This window comes from Hylobates moloch, unplaced genomic scaffold, assembly GCF_009828535.3.
Source record: "Hylobates moloch isolate HMO894 unplaced genomic scaffold, HMol_V3 SCAFFOLD_5, whole genome shotgun sequence".
NCBI lineage: Eukaryota > Metazoa > Chordata > Mammalia > Primates > Hylobatidae > Hylobates > Hylobates moloch.
In genome coordinates this window covers 98,427,987-98,451,450 of record NW_026652280.1, presented here as the reverse complement: position 1 = coordinate 98,451,450, position 23,464 = coordinate 98,427,987, and the positions used below count along the sequence as shown (strand labels likewise).

The following is a 23,464-nucleotide window of genomic DNA, read 5'->3' as shown; positions in this document are numbered from 1 at the left end:
TTTTTTTTTTTTTTCTGAGATAGGGTCTTACTCTGTCACCCAGGCTGGAGTGCAGTGGCATGATTTTGGCTCACTATAACTTCCACCTCCCAGGCTCAAGCGATCCTCTCATCTCAGCCTCCCTAGTAGTTAGGACTGCAGGTGTGGACCACCATGCCCAGCTAATTTTTAATTTAAAAAATTTTAAAATTTGTATTATTTTAATTATTATTATTATCATTATTGAAACCAAGTTTCGCTCTGTCACCCAGGCTGGAGTGCAGTGGCGCAAGCTCGGCGCTCACTGTAACCTCCGCCTCCTGGGTTCAAGCAATTCTCCTGCCTCAGCCTCCCGAGTAACTGGGACTACAGGCAAAGGTGCCCGCCATCATGCCCAGCTAATTTTTGTATTTTTCGTAGAGACAAGGTGTCACCATGTTGGCCAGGCTGGTCTCAAACTCCTGACCTCAAGTGACCTGTGTTCCTTGGCCTCCCAAAGTGCTGGAGTTACAGGTGTAAGCCACTGGACTGGGCCTATTTAAAATTTTTATTTATTTTTGTTCTGTAAAAAATTTCTGAGTGAGGTTCCTCTTTTATTTTCTATTTCATCTTTTTTTCAAATATTAGAGGTGGGGGAGTCTCACTGTGTTGACCAGGCTGGTCTTGAACTCCTGGCCTCAAGTGATTCTCCGATTTTGGAGTGCTAGGAAGTGCTCCCAAAGTGCTAGGATTACAGGTGTGAGCCACCATGCCTGGTCTAATTTTTTTTTTTTTTTTTTTGAGATAGAGTCTGCTCTGTTACCCAGGCTGGAGTACAGTGGCACAGTCTCAGCTCACTGCAACCTCCGCCTCCTGGATTCAAGCAATTCTTGTCCCTCAGCCTCCAGAGAAGCGCGCACCACCATGCCTGGCTAACTTTTGCATTTTTATTAATTTATTTTTTTTGAGATGGAGTTTCACTCTGTTGCCTGGGCTGGAGTGCAGTGGCGTGATCTTGGCTCACTGCAACCTCTGCCTCCCAGGTTCAAGCGATTCTCCTGCCTCAGCCTCCCGAGTAGCTGGGATTACAGGCATGTGCCACCACACCCGGCTAATCTTTTGTATTTTTAGTAGAGATGGGGTTTCACCATGTTGTCTGGGCTGGTCTCAAACTCCTGGGCTCAAGCAGTCCTCCCGCCTTGGCCTCCCAAAGTGCTGGGATTACAGGTGTGAGCCACTGTGCCACACTGTCATATGGTAAATTCTATTGTTAATTTTTTTAAAATTTATTTTTAAATTTTTTTATTTTAAGATTTATTTTTATTTTAAATTTTATTATTTTTATTTATTTTTAGTATTTGAGACAAGGTCTTACTCTGTCGCCCAGGGTGGAATGCAGTGACATGATGACGGCTTGCTGCAGCCTTGACCTCCTAGGCTCAGGTGACCCACCTCAGCCTTCCGAGTAGCTGGGACTACAGGCGTGTACCACCACGCCTGACTAAATTTATATTTTTAGTTTTTTTAAGGCATCTCCATACAGTTTTCCGTAATGGTAGTACTAATTGAGGGGATGTTTGAACCACACTTGGTACTCTTATCTTATATTGCCTTTTATTTTTATTTTATTTTATTTTTTTGAGACAGAGTCTTGCTCTGTCACCCAGACTGGATTGCAAGATCTTGGCTCATTGCAACCTCTGCTTCCCTGATTCAAGCATTTCTCCTGCCTCAGCCTCCTGAGTAGCTGGGGATTACAGGCGCCCACCACCATGCCCAGCTAATTTTTATATTTTTAGTAGAGATAAGGTTTCACCATGCTGGCCAGGATGGTCTCAAACTCCTGACCTCAGGTGATCTGCCTGTCTTGGCCTCTCAAAGTACTGAGTTACAGGTATGAGCCACTGTGCTCGGCCTTATACTGCCTTTTATTACAGTGATTTGGGTACTTATTCTTTTTACTGGATTGTAAGTTCTTTGAGGGCAAGTACTTTTTTCATATCATGGCACACACAGGGAATCTTTGAAGCACACTGTGGGAAATGGTCCAGACTGAGACTAGTGGTCTAGGACTCTAGCTGGCCAAGCCCTGCCTGGGGCACTGGTTAGGAAATGCTGTGTACAGTACTTAGCACAGTGTCTTGAATATAATAGGTAATTATGATTGAAAGATCCTTGGAAGAGATAAATTTAAAAAGGAATTTGTGAGATATGAGAGCGAGTATAGAACAGCAGAGGATTTGAGTTCTCACAGAATCTTGGAGATGAATGGGATCTGAGATTCTTGCCTAATTGCCTTTTTATTTACAGATATCCAAACCAAGGCCCTGGGAACAAATGGAAAGCTTTAAGGTTCATGGCTGGGGGAATAATTTTTTAAAATAAAAATGTTAAAGCTTGCTATTCATATGCCTTGCGGCTCTCCTTGACTTGAAGGTGCCACGGAACTGAGATAGAGCTAAAAGTTTAGCTATTTTTCAGCATGAGAGCTTGTCTTAGAAGCAATCCTGATGAGTCAGAAAGATAACACAGATGACCTCCTGTCTTGCCCCAGATCCTCATGGTCATCATTTGCCTGCTTTCTTCCTAGACATGAACAACTGTGTCAGACAATAGATCATACTTGGAGAAGGAATGGATTTCTCCAATGGCTTTGACCTTTAATGCCTCATAGAAGAGTAATTAACACACCACTCAATCCCACTGGAGTTCCCCAGCCTTGTGGTTATGTAGTCTATATAAGTGGTTTTAAAAGTGAAGCTGAGATTGGGTGAGATTGTGGGCCAATTCCCATTCATCTTCTAGTGGACAGAATTATAGGAAGAAGAATGGGTATAGCTTTTTCTTTCCACCAAGGACCAAACGGGAGGAAATAGTCTTAATTTAACAGAAAAGAAATTGATGCCGAAAAGGCTGTGCAACAGGTCTGAGAGGGCAGGGCATACCCTGATTTCTCTGAAGCTGTTTGAGATCAGGAAGGGAGCTGTGTTGTTTGACTGGACCTGGGGTGAGTGTACCTCTGTACAGAGGTGGGGCACAGACAAGATGGCCACTGTTGTCCAACCCTTCATATGTGCTATATTTAATGTGTTTCTTTTACTGTCCTAAAACAGTGAGGCCTTACTTCATTTCTTTTTCTCTTAGTCAGATTCTGAGGAAGATGAACCCACAAAGAAGAAAACTATCCTTCAGGTAAGCATTGTGATATAAACAATTTTTTTTCTCTTCCTGTATTATTTCCTCAAAGACAGGACTTACAGTATCCAGCAGTTTTCAGATTTGGCTTAGAGCAAACACAGATATTTGAGGACTATTTATGTTCAGCTTTGTTTTACTTTATAACTTCAGACCTTGTGCATCTGTACCCTCTCCACTCTGTTCCTGGCTTTAACTTGCTGGTATTACCTTTCCTGGAAGACAGGCAGTGGTAGGGAGATGAATTGTAACTCAATTCAGTTCATTACATATAGTGTAAAAGGATTATTTAGGGAGGGTAGAATAAGTGGATTAGTCAAAATGATGTTAAAATTGTCTGTCTTCTCCCTGTCTCATTTTTAACCTGGAAAATAAGCACTTAAATAGCACTTACTGTGTACCAGACACTGTTCTAAGTGCTTTACTAGCATTTAATTGATTTCATCATCATGATGGTGCCTAAGCCATAGTGTTATCATCCCTGTTTTACATATGAGGAAACTGAGGAACTTGCCCAAGATCAGACAACTAGTGTGGGCAGAGCTGGGATTCAGACTCAGACAATCTGATAATTTTTTTTTTTTTTTTTTTTTTGAGACGGAGTTTCGCTCTTGTTGCCCAGGCTGGAGTGCAATGGCACAATCTTGGCTCATCGCATCCTCTTCCTCCCAGTTCAAGTGATTCTCCTGCCTCAGCCTCCCGAGTAGCTGGGTTTACAGGCATGCGCCACCACACCCGGCTAATTTTGTATTTTAAGTAGAGATGGGGTTTCTCCATGTTGGTCAGGCTGGTCTCAAACTCCTGACCTCAGGTGATCTGCCCACCTCGGCCTCCCCAAAGTGCTGGGATTACAGGCGTGAGCCACCGCGCCTGGCCAGTCTGACTGTTGAGTCCAAGCTCTTAACTGCTGCACTTAGCTCCTTGTAATTGAAACCAGAAGTCCTCAACAAGACAGTGTTAGTAGATGATTTCCCTGCTGTTTGCTTCTGTTTCCTCTCATCTCAGTACCATTATCCTGGCACTCAGGAGTTTCTTCCCATTCCTTCCACAGTTGGTGATTTATACATTCTAACCTCATGTTGATCATATGTCTCAGGGAAAAGCAGAAGTGGTCCTGCTTTTATAAAGTGGCTGTCTTGCCTGGCACGGTGGCTCATGCCTATAATCCCAACACTGGGAGGCCCAGGCAGGCAGATCACCTGAGGTCAGGAGTTTGAGACCAGCCTGGCCAACATGGTGAAACCCTGTCTCTACTAAAAATACAAAAATTAGCTGGGCATGGTGGCAGGCGCCTGTAGTCCCAGCTACTCGGGAGGCTGAGGCAGGAGAATCACTTGAACCCGGGAGGTGGAAGTTGCAGTGAGCTGAGATCGTGCCACTGCACTCCAGCCTTGGCAACAGAGCAAGACTCCATCAAAAATAAATAAATAAATAAATAAAAATAAAATAAAATAAAAAATAAATAAAATAAAATAGTGGCTGTCTTGTGATTCGAGTATATGATACAAAGCTGCCCCTTCTCCTGACTCAGTTAAATGTTGCTTCCACCTCTGAGCAGTTTTAGAAGGATGTGGTTGTGTGGAAGTTAGAAAGATAACTGGCAAGGCTGATGTTTGTATTTATTTATTTACTTATTTAATTTATTTTTTTGGCGGGGGACGGAGTCTCGCTCTGTTGCCCAGGCTGGAGTGCAGTGGCGCGATCTCAGCTCACTGCAAGCTCCGCCTCCTGGGTTCATGCCATTCTCCTGCCTCAGCCTCCAGAGTAGCTGGGACTACAGGCACCCGCCACCACACCTGGCTAATTTTTTTGTATTTTTAGTAGAGACGGGGTTTCACTGTGTTAGCCAGGATGGTCTCGATCTCCTGACCTCGTGATCTGCCCGTCTCGGCCTACCAAAGTACTGGAATTATAGGCGTGAGCCACCGTGCCCGGCCCTGGTGTTTGTATTTATAGTAGACGAAAAAGGAGTCATGCAAGATGTTGGCGTGCTGAGACTGAGCAAAGGCAGTCCTGTTACCAGGATAGCTTCCTGGAGGAGGTGGACTGACTCAGAAGGCGCCCCCACTGTAAGACTGAAGACTGTAAAGAACAATCTTCCAGGTGGTAGGAAGAAATGAGTAGATAGAGGAATTCTGAGCTCTTAAGGCAGAGTGGGGACCTAGGACTGCAAAATGGTATAGCCATGACCCCAGATATCTGATAAGTCAGACACTTCAAAGGTAGCCTGAGGGTGTGCTCCACCCCGTACCTCAGTCTGGTTCCTATGAACCGGAGCCTCTGGGTGCTTCCAGGCTGGACCAAATTTGTGAACACACACACAGCAAGAAGAGCCCACTCTCCAGATGAGCAGTTCTGTGTGGCTTGACTCAAATGTCTTATTCACTCTGGGCATTTCTTGGCTGAGAAGACTGGAGTACACTGGTACTCTAAGACAGTGACACAGTGACCTTATTCCATTCTCCTTTTCCAGTTGGCATTTCCCTTAGCTCTACAGTTAGGCCAAACTGGCCTTTTAGCATAGAGAAAGCAGAATCTGAGAGATTCTTTTGGGTAATAGGAACTCTGGATGGGCTGGGCCAGTGAGCTTACAGATCAAAAGTTAAATGCTTGACTCTGGCATTAACAAGCTAATATGCCACATCTATAGGGCTTTCCTTGGGAAGGGTAGGGGACTTTCTTCAGATTAAAAAAAATACAGCATATATATATACTCATTTCTGGCTGACAAAACTACCTCTGTATGTATGATGGCACTAAACATACTAAAATTACATATTTTTGTAAAAAGCAGTAATGTCTTAGATTAGGGGAATTTGCAAGCTGAGTAAGTCTGAAAAGAACTGAAGATGATCTTATAAAAACCCTTTCAGTCAGCTAATGTAGGATTCTATGGTCTTAACTAAAAAATACCCTTAGGCCAGGCGCTGTGGCTCATGCCTGTAATCCCAGCACTTTGGGAGGCCGAGGCAGGTGGATCATAAGGTCAGGTGTTGAAGACCAGCCTGGCCAAGATGGTAAAACCCTATCTCTACTAAAAATACAAAAATTAGCCAGGCATGCATGGTGGTGGGCACCTATAATCCCAGCTACTCCGGAGGCTGAGGCAGAGAATTGCTTGAACCTGGGAGGCGGAAGTTGCAGTGAGCCAAGATCATGTCACTGTACTCCAGCCTGGGCAACAGAGCGAGACTCCGACTAAAAAAAAAAAAAAAAATACCCTTAGCACTTAAGTCCTAAGGGAGCTGCCCCACCCAAGCTGAGGCTTCAGGTTCCTATCTAAGGGGGGAAAAAAAGAGAAGGGAAATCCTATTTCCTTTGCTTTGGGGATGGTGTCAAGGAGAGCAATTTAAAGGGTTGGAAAAAGCTGTGTCAGGCCCCTTCCAGTCTCTGGACTCACTGCTTCCTTGTTGAACGTGCTGGGCCTCCAGTCTTTCCTAGGCGTCATTAGCGCTACTGAGGGGTCTCGCTCAGGGTTAGCTTTCTCCCTTGGTCACGGGAAGGGACTATTTTTTTTTTTTTTGAGAAGGAGTCTCACTCTGTCACCCAGACTGGAGTACAGTGGCATGATCTTGGCTCACTGCAACCTCTGCTTCCTGGGTTTAAGCGATGCTTCTGCCTCAGCCTCCCAAGTAGTTGGGATTACAGGCACCCGCCACCATGCCTGGCTAATTTTTGTATTTTTAGTAGAGACAGGCCTTCAGTATGTTGGCCAGGCTGGTGTCGAACTCCTGACCTCATGATCCGCCCACCTCGGCCTCCCAAAATGCTGGGATTACAGGCGTGAGCCACCACTGCCCAGCCGGGAAGGGACTTTTGGCAACAGTATGAATGTTTCTTTTGGACAGAACCTTGTTCTTGATTTTGGGTAGCATTCCAAAGGAAGGAGAGGGTTCTTGTGTTAAGAGGTCCCTTCAGGACATGGAGAGAGGTTGAGTGATGAGCTGGAGAGACCTGGGCTTTTTGGGAGGAAGGACGATGTGAGGTTAAGAGCATCGTATTTTTTGAAGACACAGAGTTGAGGAAGGCTCGCTCTGTGGAAGAGGGCAGTGGAGCTGGGTTGGGATGGAAGAGAAGAGGAATGATACCTCACCTTGGGAGAAGCAGCCCGCAGAAAGGCCTGAAGTAGCAGGAGTCAAGCCCAGATTAGGTGGTCTGAGTGGATGGAGGTAAGGAGGAAACAAGGGCTGGTAAGATTTTAGGCTAGAGAACTTATCTGTACCTGTTGTTTTTGGTGTTGCTAGTACATAAAATCTCACTTGTCATCTTTCTTTCCTCCTATCCCACACCTGGGCTCACCAGGGATCCGGTGAGGGGACTGGTTTGTCTGCCTTGCTTCCCCAACCTAAAAACCTGACTGTGAAAGAGACTAACAGGTTGCTCCTGCCCCATGCCTTCTCCCGCAAACCCTCGGATGGCTCCCCTGATACTAAGCCCTCCAGACTGGCTTCTAAGACCAAGACTTCCTCTCTTGCCCCTGTTGTGGGCACCACAACCACCACTCCGTCGCCCTCTGCTATCAAGGCTGCTGCCAAGAGTGCTGCCCTGCAGGTGACAAAGCAGATCACACAGGAAGAAGACGACAGTGATGAGGAAGTAGCCCCTGAAAACTTTTTCTCCCTTCCTGAAAAGGCTGAGCCACCTGGAGTTGAGCCATACCCTTACCCCGTCCCCACTGTCCCTGAAGAGCTGCCTCCAGGCACGGAACCAGAGCCGGCTTTCCAGGACGATGCAGCCAATGCCCCCCTTGAATTCAAGATGGCAGCAGGCTCAAGTGGGGCCCCTTGGATGCCTAAGCCTGGGGACGACTACAGCTACAATCAGTTTTCCACGTATGGCGATGCCAATGCCGCTGGTGCTTATTATCAGGTGGGTAGGAGGCACAGAGGGCAGGCGAGGGAATGTTGGAACATGGTGGTCAAGGAGAGCTTTGAGCTAGTGATACAGCCTCTGTGGTGTCACTTTGGCTAAATTAACCTTCTCTATTTATTAGGCCACAGAACATACCTTTATTCTTATTATTTATTCTTATTCTTTATTCTTATTCCATATTATTCTAAATTGCCCAAGTCTTGAAGTCTGACAGGGTGAACCACATAAATGGCATCTTTATTCTGAAAACAATCTATTTATTTTTTATTGATCCATAATATTTGTACATATTTGTGATATATATATATATATGTATATATATATATCTGTTTTTTTTCTTCCTTACCTTTATTTTAGGTTCAGGAGGTACATGTACAGGTTTGTTACATGGTAAATTGCATGTCACGGGTTTGGTGTACAGATTATTTTATCACCCAGGTAATGAGCATAGTACCCGATAGGTATAGTACCTGATAGGTAGGTTTTTGGCCTTTTTTTTTCTTTTCTTTTTTTTTTTTTTTGAGAAGGAATCTCACTTTGTCACCCAGGGTGGAGTGCAGTGGCACAATCTTGGCTCAACTGCAACCTCTGCCTCCCGAGTTCAAGCGATTCTCCTGCCTCAGCCTCCCGAGTAGCGGGGACTACAGGTGTGTGCCACCACTAACATGCCCAGCTAATTTTTGTATTTGTATTTTATATTTTTTGAGACGGAGTCTTGCTCTGTCGCCCAGGCTGGAGTGCAGTGGCACGATCTTGACTCACTGAAACCTCTGCCTCCCAAGTTCAAGCAACTCTCCCGCCTCAGCCTCCCAAATAGCTGGGACTACAGGCACATTCCACCATGCCTGCTAATTTAATTTTTGTATTTTTAGTAGAGACGGGGTTTCTCTGTGTTGGCCAGGGTGGTCTCAAACTGCTGGCCTTAAGTGATCTGCCTGTTTCAGCCCTAAAGTGATGGGATTATAGTGTGAGCCACCACACTTGGCTGTAATAGGTAGTTTTTGATCCTTATCTTCCACACTCAAGTAGGCCCTGGTGTCTATTGTTCCCTTCCTTATGTTCATGTACTCATTGTTTAGTTCCTATTTATAAGTGAAAACGTGGTATTTGGTTTTCTGTTTCTGTGTTAATTTGCTTAATGGCTTCCAGCTCCATCCATGCTGCTGCAAAGGACATGATTTTGTTCTTTTTTATGGCTGTGTAGTATTCCATGGTGTATATGTACCACATTTTCTTTATTCAGTCCACTGTTGATGGGCATGTAGGTTGATTCTGTGTCTTTGCTGTTGTGAATAGTGCTGTGATGAACATGTGTGCATGTGTCTTTACAGTAGAGTAATTTATATTCCTTTGGGTATATACCCAGTAATGGGGTTGCTGGGTTGAATGGTAGCTCTGTTTTAAGTTCTTTGAGAAATCTCCAAACTACTTTCCATGGTGGCTGAACTAATTTACATTCCCATCCGCAGTGTATAAGTGTTCTCGTTTCTCCATAACCTTGCCAAAATCTTTTTTTTTTTTTTTTTTTTTTTTTGAGACGGAGTCTCGCTCTGTCACCCAGGCTGGAGTGCAATGGTGCAATCCCGGCTTACCGCAACCTCCGCCTCTCAGGTTCAGGTTCAAGCGATTATCCTGCCTCAGCCTCCCTAGTAGTTTGGATTACAGGCATGAGCCACCATGCCCGGCTAATTTTTTGTATTTTTAGTAGAGACAGGGTTTCTCCATGTTGGTCAGGCTGGTCTTGAACTCCCGACCTCAGGTGATCTGCCCACTTCAGCCTCCCAAAGTACTGGGATTACAGGCGTGGGCCACCGTGCCTGACCATTATTTTTATTTATTTAATTAATTAATTAATTAATTTTTTTCTTGAGACAGGGTCTTGCTCTGTCGCCCAGGCTGGAGTGCAGTGGCATGATCCCGGCTCACTGCAACCTCCGCCTCCCAGGTTCAAGCGATTCTCCTGCCTCAGCCTCCTGAGTAGCTGGGATTACAGGCATGTGCCACCACGCCCGGCTAATTTTTTTTGTATTTTTAGTAGAGACAGGGTTTCACCATGTTGGCCAGGCTGTTCTTGAACTCCTGACCTCAAATGATCTGCCCACCTGGGCCTCCCAAAATGCTGGGGTTACAGAGGTGAGCTACCGCGCCCTGCCTATTTTTTGTTTTTTTATTTTTGAGACGGAGTCTTGCTCTGTCACCCAGGCTGGTGTGCAGTGGTGCGATACCGGCTCACTGCAACCTCCACCTCCCGGGTTCAAGCGATTCTCCCGCCTCAGCCTCTCGAGTAACTGGGATTATATGCGCCCGCCACCACGCCTGGCTAATTTTTGTATTTTTAGTAGAGACTGGGTTTCACCATGTTGGTCAGGCTGGTCTGGAACTCCTGATCTCAGGTGATCTGCCCGCCTTGGACTCCCAAAGTGATGGGATTACAGGCGTAAGCCACCGTACCCCGCTGACTTTTGGTTTTATTGCCTGTGCTTTTGAGGTCTTAGCTGTAAAATTTTTCCCAGACCAATGTCCTGGAGCACTTCCCCTATGCTGAAAACAGAATCTGATTGTCGGAGCTGGTGAGAGGTATGAAGGGAAGACGGAAGAGAACTGGTAGCTAATCTTAGAATTACAAGATAGCTTCCTGAAATGTGGATGATGAGGATAAGGGAATCTATGGCATAGACGTCTAGATAGCAGCTAGTTTAAGAAGAGTTTCTAGAGGTGAGGAGTATTGAGAAAAACAGGAAGGGAGAGTTGGGTCCAAGGAGGAAAGAAGGGAATCTGGAGGGTTGAGTGCAAAGTAAGAATAAAGAGAATCAAAAAAATAATAATAAATAAAGAGAATCCTGAGGGTGGTTTGAGGTTTGAATCTCAAGCTGAGTTTGGGCAAGTTACTTAACTGCCTCTCTCAGTCAGATTCTTCAGGTGTAAAATGGGATATCAGAGCAACTCAAAGCGTTGCTAAAATAATTACATTAGTTTAGTTAGCATGGTGGTTCCTGGAAAATAGTAAATGTTCAATAAATGCTGATTGTAACTTTTTATTCATGTTGTATTCACCTGTTGCTTGGAAGAGATATTTAGATTTGATGTGTATGGCCTCAGAGAGTAAAAGTATAGAATGCCAGGTTGTATGTAGGTTTAAGAGAATTCCTAGCAGTCAGAGCTTCCCAAGATGTAGAGGGCTCCTAGGAGCAGGAGTTGGGGGACCTGGCACCGTGGTGGAGTTGAACAGAGGCAGCTGGCTGGCCCCATGACTGGGCAGCTTCAGCAAGTTTAAAAACTGCTGGCCTGGGATGGTTGGAAGACTTAAGTCCCTTCAACCACTCTGATTCTCTGAATGGTCAGCATTATTGTTTTCAATCTGGGCATGAGTGAAGAGACAGGGCTTTCTGGAGAACCTGTTCTGACCAAATACTTTGAAAACAATTTTGTTTCCTAAATCTTTGCTGTTAAGCCTTGTTGTTTCCTATAGGCTGAGCAGAGGTAGTATATCTGCCCCTAAGGTTGTTGTTAGAAGGATGGAGGAAGATAGGCTGGGCGTGGTGGCTCACACCTGTAATCCCAGCACTTTGGGAGGCCAAGGCAGGAGGATCACCTGAGGTCAGGAGTTCAAGACCAGCCTGACCAATATGATGAAACTCTGTCTTTACTAAAAATACAAAAATTAGCTGAGCGTGCTGGCATGTGCCTGTAATCCCAGCTACATGGGAGGCTGAGACAGGAGAATCACTTGAACCCAGGAGGCGAGGTTGCAGTGAGCCAAGATGGTGCCATTGCACTCCAGCCTGGGCAACAAGAGCGAAACTCCATCTCAAAAAAAGAAGGATGGAGAAAGATAGTGTTTTTAACTCTTTAGCAGAAAAAAAAAGATGCTATTTAAATTGAATAACAAATTGGAATTCTATATGCAGTTATAAATACCATTGAGATAATCTATGTAAATTAAAGCACTTTAAATACACTAGGGGACTCTGAAATTTAAATGTATCTTATTGTGAATACCATTATAAAAAAACTCCATACTTTAATTGCTCTGGATTTTTATATATTATTTTATGTAGTGAATATTAAACCTATTTTCATTTAGCTCATCATAAAACAAATGTTCTTAGAGGGGCATTTCTTGGCATTTAAGACGAAGTGGAAGAATTAGGAAAAAGTGTAGGCAAGGAGGAAACAGTTTATTGGCTGTGTGGCTGCCTGACTTTGCCAAGCAGAGGCCTTGCCCTTGCCTTCACCCTCCTCTTCCTCTAGGGTCTGCAACAACATCTGGGCCACTCACCTCTAAGGGGAATCATGAGATTCCTGAACTCAAAATCTGGTAAATAAACCTGCTTTGTTCCCAGCTTTGTAAGTTTCATTGTATCCTAATAGTGGTTATTTTAAATCAGAGATCTATAACCTCCACACCCCGTTTAGACTGTTTCCCTGTATCCACAGGACCAAACTAGAATGAGGAGCAGGAATGGCATGACGTATGCCTTCTTGTCCCTGCTTGCATAGTAGCTCATTGGGGTCTTATGAGTAGGAGGAGCAGGGCTGAGGTCATGATAGAGGTAAGAGGTGAGAGTCTCTCTTAGGAAGTAGCTGAGGGAGCAAGGTATAGATTGAAGCAGGAGAGACTGTCCTTGTTTCCTGTTACCCTTTCCTAAAAAATATCCATCTGTCTGGATAGTGTAGATGAGAAAAGCTGTAGGGACTGTTCTTGAGTTATAGGTCGGTCCTTGGGATCTATGCCTTAAACTGGTCTGTTTGAGGAAGCTGTAGTGTAGCTATCTCACCACTGCCTCTTTGATGACAATTTTCTGTTTCTGGACAGACCTTACCTTCCCCTCTCCAGCTGTGCCCTCAGTTGGTGTGTTTTTCTTTCCTGTTTGGCTGCAGGATTATTACAGTGGTGGCTACTATCCTGCACAGGACCCGGCCCTGGTCCCCCCCCAGGAAATTGCCCCAGATGCCTCCTTCATCGATGACGAAGCAGTAAGTTAACAAAGCACAAGTGACCATCTTTGACCTCTGGGCACCACGTTTCAAATCTGAAGCCAAAGGAAATTAAAAAAACACACAGACACAAAAGACAAAACTGTATCAGGATTAGGTTGGCAACATGTAACGGAGAAACTCTGAATAATAGTGGCTTATATAAAGGAAGTTAGTTTTTTTCTTCATGGAAGAAGGATACAGGTGGGCAGGCCAGGGATGCTTTAGAAGCTCCACAGAGTCAGGGATCTAGTCCCCCCTTTTTTTTTTTTTGGTAAAGACGGGGTCTTGCTTGTTGTCCAGGCTGCACTTGAACTCCTGGGCTCAAGCAATCCTTCTGCCTTGGTCTCCCAAAGTGGTAGGATTACAAGTATGATTTACTGTTCCTTTGCTTCAGTCTCTTTCTAATCATCGCTTTGCCATCCCTAGGCTGTGGCCTTTATTCTTATGGTCCATGATAGTTAAAGCTACAGCCATCACATTGGCATTGGAGATGCAGCAGGGTAGAGAAAGAAAGAGGAGGAACACTTCCCCTCGCTTTCTAGGAGACTTCCTGAAAGTTCCTAAGAGCACGTCCACTTTGATCTCACTGACTAGAATCTGCTCACGTGGCTATATCTATTTGTTTGGGTTTTTTTTGTTTTTTGTTTGTTTGTTTTGAGCAGCCTTGCTCTGTCGCCCAGGCTGGAGTATGGTGGCACGATCTCAGCTCACTGCAACCTCTGCCTCCAAGACTCAAGCGATTCTTGTGCCTCAGCCTCCTGAGTAGGAGTAGCTGGGATTACAGGCATGTGCCACCATGTCCAGCTAATTTTTGTATTTTTAGTAGAGACGGGGTTTCACCACGTTGGTCCAGGCTAGTCTCGAACTCCTGGCCTCAAGTGATCAGCCTGTCTCAGCCTCCCAAAGTGCTGGGATTACAGGCGTGAGCCACTGCATCTAGCCGGCCATATCTAGTTGTAAGGGGGTCTAGGAAATGTAGTGTTTTATTAGTTGTGTGGTAATATGCCTAGGAAAAATTTTGGATTCTTTCACACTAAAGAAGAGGAGAATGGATTTGGGGAGTCACCAAGCAGCTATGTTAAATACCGTTGTGTTTCACATAATGGTCTCTCACTGCTGCTGAGCTTTCCCAAGCTTCAGCAAAAGGAAAGGTGAAAGCACAATGTCCTGTGACTTTCAGGCCCTTATTCAGGATAGAAAGTACTGTTCTATCTGCAGGGAAGTCACAGCCTATTAGGAGGGATCTGCAGAAACAGGGGGTGCTGTTTCTCCTTGGAGGTTCTTATAAAAAATAATTCTTCTCTGCTCACCTTTTCCCAGAAAGGTGTCCATCCCTTTGCATACTTCTGCCTGTGCTTGATACTGTGTTCATCCACTCCCCTATGGATATCCTTCTTGGCAGGTTTGATAGTTGGTTTATTTGGGAACCAACTAAGCCTAGGAGACAGCTGAGAACCCACTTAGTGGCAAAAGTCAGTTTCTTCTAGGTAGAGTGAGTGTAGAAGACCTCACTAATGTTGAGATCAGGACTGGGTCTCACTGAAGCTTCTGAGTTTTAAAATTCTATTCCTTCTTCACCCACATTCGCTTTGAGGCACACCTCTGGATGACTTGTGTGATTTGCATTTTGTTTTTTTAGGAAGAGGAAGGAGTAGCAGTCTCCTAGAAAGTTTACTGCGCTTTTTCTTTTTCTTTACCTTAAAAACTTTTGAAGTAAAGCTAAGCCTCTGTGTGTGTGTGAGGCTCCTTTTCTATGCAGCCCCACATTCTTTGTCTCTAATGTCCGCTCTGGTGTGGGGTCTGTTGATTCGGTGATACCGAACAATTAGAAGGAACAGAGATGGACAAACAACTGATTTTTAAAGGAGAAATCCTGGAGTTCTGTGCTTTTTGGGGCTTGGAATTTTATTTTTTTAGAGGTGAGGTCTTGCTGTGTTTCCCAGGGACCACAGGCACGCACCACCACACCTGGCTAATTTTTAAATTTTTTTATAGAGATGGGGTCTCACTTTATTGCCCAGGCTTGTCTTAAACCTCTGGGCTCAAGTGATCCTTCCACCTTGCCTCCCAAAATGCTGGTATTATAGATTTGAGTCACCCTGCCTGGCCTGCTCTGAATTCTTTTCTTCTTTCTTTTTTTTTTTTTTTTTTTTGGAGACAGAGTTTCACTCTTCTTGCCCAGGCTGGAGTGCAATGGTGCGATCTTGGCTCTCCGCAACCTCTGCCTCCTGGGTTCAAGCGATTCTCCTGACTCAGCCTCCCAAGTAGCTGGGATTACAAGTATGCATCACCACGCCCAGCTGATTTTGTATTTTTAGTAGAGATGAGGTTTCTCCATGTTGGTCAGGCTGGTATTGAACTCCCGACCTCAGGTGATCTGCCCACCTCGGCCTCCCAAAGTGCTGGGATTACAGTGTGAGCCACCGTGCCCGGCCTACTCTGAATTCTTAATTTGAAAATTGTATGCAATCCTTTTAGGCAGATACCATTAAAAATAAAATTGATTAGGGGGTGCATGTGCCCGTTTGTTACATGGATATATTGCATAGTGGTAGGCAGATACCGTTTGAATACAAATTCATATCACTGGTTCTCTGCTCGCATTCATGTTTGGAGATACCTCTTAGTTTCCCTTTTCCTGGGTTCAGGAGACGTTCTGAGTAGAAGTAGCCTTTCATCTGGCATCAAGGGAGTTTGGTAGATGGCAGGGTGAAAGGACATAGAGAAGAACTGAGGGTGCCTTGGGATTGGTGAGTCACAAAATCATTCCATAAACTCTGGCTCTTTAGTGACATCTGCTGACCCCCTTGCCCAGATTCCTGACTCCTGCATTTTTTTCTTTTCCAGTTTAAGCGGCTGCAGGGCAAGAGGAACCGAGGGAGAGAAGAAATAAACTTTGTGGAGATCAAAGGTGATGACCAGCTCAGTGGGGCCCAGCAATGGATGACTAAGTCATTGACAGAAGAGAAAACCATGAAGTCATTCAGCAAAGTAAGTGGGAAACGTCTATTGAGTGGTCAGCTTGGGAAGCTGCAAAGCAAAATCTTGTCTTACTCCCCGTCTTGACCCCACACCCCATTGTTATTGTCACAGCACCTTTAGCAAACACATTTTGCCCATGGTACTGGAGTATGCACTAAACCTCACAGATACAGCTCCTACTCTCTAGAACTTTGCAGGACTTTAACAGCTCTTCAGCTGGATGGGGGGTCTGGTTGCTGAGATCGAGTAGTTGGAGAGGACTCCCAGCCTGTGGCTGTGGCTCCTTCTCAGGTTGCGTGAATCCACAGCTGCTCTACTCTTGCCCTACACTCAGATCCTTCTTTCCTTTTTTTGATTTAAAGTTTTTTGCTTTTTTTGTTTTAATTTTTATTCTTTTAAAATACTATCTTCTTCCTTTCCTTCCCTCCCTCCCTCCTTTCCTCCTTCCTTCCTTCCAATTGTTTTCATTTTTTGGTGTTCTTTTTTTTTTTTTTTTCAGAGTCTCACTCTGTTGCCCAGGCTAGCAGCACTGGCTCAGTCACAGCTTATTGCAACCTCTGCCTCCCAGGCCCAAGTGATCCTCCCACCTCAGTTGCTGGGACTACAGGTGCATGCCACCATACCCATCTAATTTTTGTATTTTTTTGTAGAGTTGGAGTTTCACTATATTGTCCAGGCTGGTCTCAAACTCCTGGCCTCGAGTGATCCACCCACCCTGGCCTTGGCCTGCCAAAGTGCTGGGATTACAGGCATGAGCCACTATACCCAGCCCCAGTTAGTTCATTGTTTCAAGCTGGGACCTGGCTCAGCACATTTTTGAGGTGTGGGCGCAACAGCACCTCAGAAGTCCTGGAGTCCCTAGATTCTGAGCGTGCAACTCTTCTGTGTTCTCTTCATTATTGATGGTAGCCAGCTGTAGTCTTTCCAGTGCTTTTATTCATCACATTTCCCACATCACACTCCTGCCTTCTCTGTCCTAGTTTTCTTCAGTCAGTATGATGAACATTTCTTCACCTAGTAGCTGAGAACAGCAAATGTGGACATTTATGAGCCTGCCACAGGAGGGGAAATGTGGAAAAACCCTGGACTTGAGCCCAGCACCAGCAGGGCCAAGGTCGAGGATTTTGTTCCCTTTTCCTCCCCCCACTTGCTTTGCTTTGTTCTATGGCCACAGATGGCCATACAAGCCCCAGCCGTTTGTTTTAACTGAATGCTGACGGTCATACAGGACAGAGCAAAGGATTGTGGTTAGATCAGCATAGATCCATCACTGTTTACTGGAAAAACCACTTAGGAGAGCATGCTCTACCAACTGTGGGTCGAGAAGCATAGTCACGTAGTAATAGCTACTGTTGTTAATGCTCACTGTGGGCCAGGAATGGAGCTGGATGTTTTATGTGTGTCATCTTTAACTGTCACATTAAATGACATTAAATAGCAGCAAGCAATTAGTATTTGCCATTTTCCTATCTCCAAGTTTTCTTGCCACCGTCTCATTATATTCAACTAGATTTTGTTAAAAGGAGAAAAAGATACGGTCCTTGTCATTGAGGAGTTGACAGCGTAGTTGGGAAGAAGAGATTTAAGGACACTTGAGTGTAAATGATTACAGTACAAATTGATTACATAAGTGCTGAGGAGACTCTAGAGAGGAGTTTTGGGAGTTGGGTGGAGATGATTAGGAAGCTTCTAGTCTGAGACAACTCTGGCAGAGGACAGAAAAACCGCAGAATGAAAGCCCAGACCAATATAGACTTTGACAGTAAATCATTTGCATCAAAGTTTGGTTATGGGTTCAGTGCAGTTACCGGCGGAAGCTGGAAGATTGGGGAGAGGTAGAGTGATTGTGAAATTTCTAATTCCAGGGAAGCTGCTGGCACTTACTAGAATGGGGAAGGTGGGGGTTTTTAGCCAGAGGTGATTGATGGGAGCGAGCTTGATAAGCAGTAGGTGGGAGACAGGCTAGACATCTGGCTTGACTGGGGAGAGCGGGACAGAGATGAAGAGAGTTTGAAGGGAGATGGGCACAGGGATTGTGGGAGGGCCTGGCAGGGGGGCAGAAGGTCACCTGTGCCCTGGCCCACAAACTGTTTCGGACTGACTGCAGTCAGTAAAACTGGTCTCAGATGTCCACAGCAGACAGAACCCCATGCTGGGTGCTAGGGGTGGGGTGGGATTACCAAAGACTCAGAAGACAGTCCTGACCTCAAAGCATTTCCAGTCTAGTGGAGGATATTAGCAGCGTATTTCAGGCAAGTGTTCTGAGCTGGGTTTTTTGTATAATGGCTTTAATAAAAATAAAGGCTTTGTAAGTACATAGAGGTAAAAACAGCTCCAACTTTTCTCCCCCAGGATTTGGGCTGTGGAATTGGCTTCTTAGTCCCTAACACCACACCATCTGGGCACATGAGAGACTTCTGCTTCCATCCTGTGGATTAATGAATATGTTTTCTTCTCTTGCAGAAGAAAGGTGAGCAGCCAACCGGCCAGCAGCGGCGGAAACACCAGATTACATATCTTATTCATCAGGTGAGAGACAGCTGAGGGCTCTGGCTTAGGCAAGATCTCTGTAAATCTGGGAATTTGAGGGCTGAGATACGAGTTAGAAGCCCAGATGCCAGGGCCCATCTTTTAGCAGGCATCCTCTCCTGTTCTCAGAGCGGCCACTAGGAGGGGATACATCCTTCAGAATTATCCTGCTCTACTTCAGTCTCAATGCAGATAAGATTCAGGTGCAGGTGCTTGGAATAAAACTCTTTTAAGTGAAAATCCAGATATCCAAAACATAATGTAAGAGGAGAGTGAAATGGTTTATCATAGGGTTCTTTTAAATAACAAGTTTCTCTAGTAATTTAAAAAACTTAAAAAAAATGTTGATTCACCAACTTGGCCAAACATCCACCTGAGGAAGAGGTTGGTTTTATATTCTTCGCTTCTGTGGCAGGGAACATCAACACAGATAATTCAGAATTACAGGTAATCCAAAAATGTCTTTTGAAACTGGAATATGTCTTGGTATTTATTTAATATGACTGGGCAGCTTTCAAATACAGTTGACCCTTGACCAACACAGAGGGTTAGGGATGCCATCACCCTAAACGTAAAAAATCTGTGTATAACTTTTTTTTTTTTCCTTTTTGGAGACAGGGTCTTACTCTGTCACCCAGGCTGGAGTGCGGTGGTACAATCACAGCTTACTGCAGCTGCCGTCTCCTGGGCTCAAATGATCCTCCTACCTCAGTCTCCTAAGTAGCTGGGACCACAGTTGTGTGCCATCACACCCAGCTAATTTAACAATTTTTTTTGTAGAGATAGGATCTTCCTGTGTAGCCCAGGCTATGTGTATAATTTTCGATTCCCCTAACAGCTAACTACTAATTGCTTACTGTTGACCAGAATCCTTACTGATAACACATATTTTGTATTTTGCAAAATGTGCCGGGTTGTCACACCTGCTGGCATAGCTGCAGCGATAGCAACAACTTCACAAATTTCCTTTTTTTTTTTTTTTTTTTTTTTGAGACGGAGTCTCGCTCTGTTGCCAGGCTGGAGTGCAGTGGCGCAATTCCTTTTCTTTTTTCACAGTGATCCTTATGCTAGATTCATTTATCTTGAAGTGGCAGGCAACTGCAGCTGCAGACCCTAGTCTATGGAACGTACCAAACAAGTCACCTTTTTCTTGTAATGTCATGACTTTTCTCTGCTGCTTGGGAGCACGTCAGCATGACTAGCAGCACTTTGTATGGGTTCCATGGTGTTAAGATTTATGGGCTGGGTACGGTGACTCACGCCTGTAATCCCAGCATTTTTGGAGGCTGAGGCAGGCGGATCACGAGGTCAGGAATTCGAGACCAGCCTGACCAACATGGTGAAACCCCGTCTCTACTAAAAATACAAAAAATTAGCCGGGTGTGGTGCCTGTAATTCCATCTACTCAGGAGGCTGAGGCAGGAGCATCACTTGAACCCGGGAGGCGGAGGTTGCAGTGAGCTGAGATCGCGCCACTGCACTCCATCCTGGGCGAGACTCCATCTCAAAAAAAAAAAAAAAAAAAAAGATTTATGATATTGTACGCAATGAAAAACACACAAGAACTGAGATAGCACATTTTACTGTGATATGCAACATACTAGAGAGACAAGCAGCTCCTGTGGAAATGATTAGCATTACGTGGTGTTTTAAGCAGGTACAATACTTGAGCTCACTGCAATAGCAATAAGAGGTGGCTGTGAAATGATGACACTAGTACAGTGTGTACTACAGTGAATTTTATGCAGTTAGGATTTAATGCTTCATCTTTATATTTGTTTATGTTTCTCTTGACTACAAATGGCACCATGTATGATCTGTATTTGTGTGTGTACATTTTGATAAATTTTAACTTTCTATAGATTTGTGTATATTTTATGGTAGTAATGATAAAAATAGACTAGTACCTACATATATTTTATGCATTCACAACATACCTTTTTCTTAATTTTTTTGGTATTTCTAAGTTACACAGTTTGTGTTTTCAAGTTGTCACGAATTTCCAAAAAAAGTTCTAATATATTAAATATTTATTAGAAAAAAATCCATGTATGAGTGCACCTGTGCTGCTCAAACTCGTGTTAAGGGTCAACTGTATTTAGTCATTAAATATCTTTTTAAGACTTATTGAACTAAATGGTGTCAAAGATGCAGACATGAATAAGACCCTTTCCTGGCCTCTTTCCTGGGAAGTGTACATTCTGGTTGGTGATTTCATGGCAAATCTTGCTTTCATTGTTTTTGTCATATTTTCACCTTCCTTTCAGGAACTCCTTTGTACTCTTTCCCTGTCTTGTGGTTTGTAGGGAAAGGATTTGAGAGTAGGATATTATTTAAACTCAATCTCTTAACCCCCACCCCAAATTCCAAAGGAGATGAGCAGGCATCAGATAACTTTTGAGGGGTCTTGAGAATCCCCTTTCTAGGATGGTACTTCTACATTCCAGAATGTGATATAGAGCCAGGAGTTGTTGAGATCAGAAGAAAGAAGTCATTCTTGTACCTCTCAGTTTTTCACAGCTTCAGTCATTACTTTAAAATCCTTTGAATTTCTAAGGTACCACACACTGTATTCAACACAACTGCAAAACTGTATCTCCAGGCTAAGCAGTTGTTTGTTGGTGTTCTGTTTTGACGGGTCCAAGCCTTTGAGACTGTCCTCTCCTACTCTGCCGGTTGGGTGTCTAAGAGAGCTGATTTTCTTCCTGTCTAAGAGAGCTGATTTTCTTCCTTTTAGATGCTAAATTCTAGTTTTCATTTGCCCATTTCCTATTTCAGCTTTTGAGTTTTAATTCTACTAGAGGAAGCACCAGGATTCTTGAGTCATTATTCTGCTTAAACCTTGATAACTGTCCAAAGAAATGATTTTTCTTTGCTTTCTTGGGGCCTTCCCCTTTTACTTCGATAAGTCTTTCAAGGGGTTTGCAGTTCCCCCATAATCGTGTTGATAGAAGAAAGATTTTAAATTGGGAAGCTCACAGAGGCAAGAGGACAGTGTTTCTCAGAATTCCAGTTTGACCCTCCCCTACCCTTCTTCCTTGCCACAGGCCAAGGAGCGGGAGCTGGAACTGAAGAACACCTGGTCAGAGAACAAGCTCAGCCGCCGTCAGACCCAAGCCAAATATGGATTCTAGGGCTCTGGAACTGATTGCTCCCAGGATCTCCTGCCAGCCCAGCTGGCCTGGCCCCCAGCTTCACCTCTGGGACCCCAGCTGCTCTAAGCCCAGGATCTCTTTCCCCAAGGACCCAGCCCTCGCCTCTGCGAGAATGAACACATTTGATAGATTTTTCTTAACAAATTAGAAAATTCAGCTCCTTTCTGTCCTGGAGCTAGCGAAGACTTGTGTGATGCCTCCGAAGGGGCTCTGAGTTCTGGGATGGGAGTTTTGCTCTCTGTCAGGTGTGATGAAATGTTGAACCCTCCCCACCACCACTTTTTTTTTTTTTTAAACCAGGGATGTCTGTTGAAATAAAACATTCAGTCTGACAAACGTTGCCTGCCCTGTCCCTGGATTTGTGTTTACCTTGTGTAAAGCACCTTCCAAATGATCTTGAGCTGCCTGATTGCTTTGCTATTTTTCCTTTCTATCCACCATCTAGCTGGGTTTGTGGCCATTGAAAACCTTAGAAATGGTATGCACAACTTTATATGAGGCGGGATGATTTTCAGAGAGGCCTGTGATCCCAAATATGTATTGCTAATCTCAGGTACCTCTGGAGACTGGGTGAAGTCAGGAGGTTTTTTCTGTTAGCACAAAATAGTGTCAGGCATAAAAATCCTATCCAGCAGGAGGTAAAGTGGCAAAATCCCTTTCCCTAAAGATGATTCAGATTGACACTGGTAGTCATTGGTCTGGATCAGTTTGGAAGCTTCATATTGAACTTGGGTGCTAGAGAGATACCCTTGGAGACTTCCAGAGCCCTAGCCTTTGTTGAAGAAAGGAGGTACATGGTCTGTAGACTCCAATTATCTGTAAGGCACTGTGATGCCCAGAAGTGGCAAGATAGATGGGATGATTCCAAAAATAATTTGCAAATCATACTGCAAACCACCACTGAAAAATATGGCTAAGGGTACCAGGATTCCAGTAGGGCTTAGCTGCTGTGGTTTCCTGCAGGAAAGTAGCGTTGAGGAAACTGCTGCAAGAGAGCATTGGATGTCAGGTGGAGGAGCTGTTGACCAGAAATAGATGCTTGAGTGTACTGTTGCAGGAAAACACTGGAAAGAATTAGTGTTTGGCAGTCCTGGTGACAGAGAGGGGAGGCTAAGGCCATAGGGGCATTTGAGGTATGTGGTGGGGACCTGGGGATGGGAAGGAAGAGGCAGAAGTTAGTAACCTCACCAAGCTTCTGGTTTTGTGTGCTGGGGTAAGTTGAGGAGTCTGTTTCTCATTAAGTACAGAGAGGGTTTCATCACTTACAGGAAAAGCACCCGCTTATCTGAAATCTGACCTACTTTGGGCTGGAGCCAGACCGGGCTCCTGCATCCCACAGGGACACTCAGGCTGTAGTTGTCCAGATCCGTGCATCCAGCCAAGACTTCAGCAAGGAGCTTCAACCCTACCATGCTCCCAGTGTTCACAGAGGCAGTGGGGGTCAGGGCTGAGATCTGCCCCTCTGGGGCATCACAGGTGGTGAGGTGTGCTCAGCAGGGCCTAAAATCTTAGGTTCCAATGAGTCCAGTGCTTCCTTTCTTATATCCAGTATGCTACAGATGCAGCCCGGCCCATATGAGTCGCCACACTCCTGGGATTCAGTAATTCAACTTTCTCATTTTAGGGGCTGCGTCATGTTGTAGCTGGAAGTGCTCTGGGCTGGGAGGCAGAAGACGGTGAGAGGGAGACTCCCAGATCTTCTGGAAATGGACAGAATTGGGCTAGATATCCCTAAGGGTCCTCTTGCCTCCCACTTCCTTCAGTTCACTCAAGAGTCTTAACCCACATTTTTT

At 44.7% G+C, this 23,464-nt stretch overlaps 1 protein-coding gene across 2 annotated transcripts in view; it reads left to right on the top strand.

The window, feature by feature from the left end:
* Positions 1 to 22,007, top strand: part of PRCC (proline rich mitotic checkpoint control factor) — a 34,099-nt gene extending 12,092 nt beyond the window's left edge. The window contains exons 2-7 of one of the 2 annotated variants that reach the window (XM_032154114.2): positions 3,103 to 3,150; positions 7,456 to 8,022; positions 12,907 to 13,002; positions 15,853 to 15,996; positions 18,451 to 18,516; positions 21,564 to 22,007. In XM_032154114.2, the coding sequence (XP_032010005.1) occupies positions 3,103 to 3,150; positions 7,456 to 8,022; positions 12,907 to 13,002; positions 15,853 to 15,996; positions 18,451 to 18,516; positions 21,564 to 21,650 (1,008 nt within the window). In that variant the 3' untranslated portion in view covers positions 21,651 to 22,007. Of the gene's footprint in view, positions 1 to 3,102; positions 3,151 to 7,455; positions 8,023 to 8,382; positions 13,003 to 15,852; positions 15,997 to 18,450; positions 18,517 to 21,563 lie in introns of those variants that run through there. The other variant, XR_009213601.1, reaches the window with a different exon arrangement.
* The last annotated feature ends 1,457 nt before the right edge of the window (positions 22,008 to 23,464 follow it).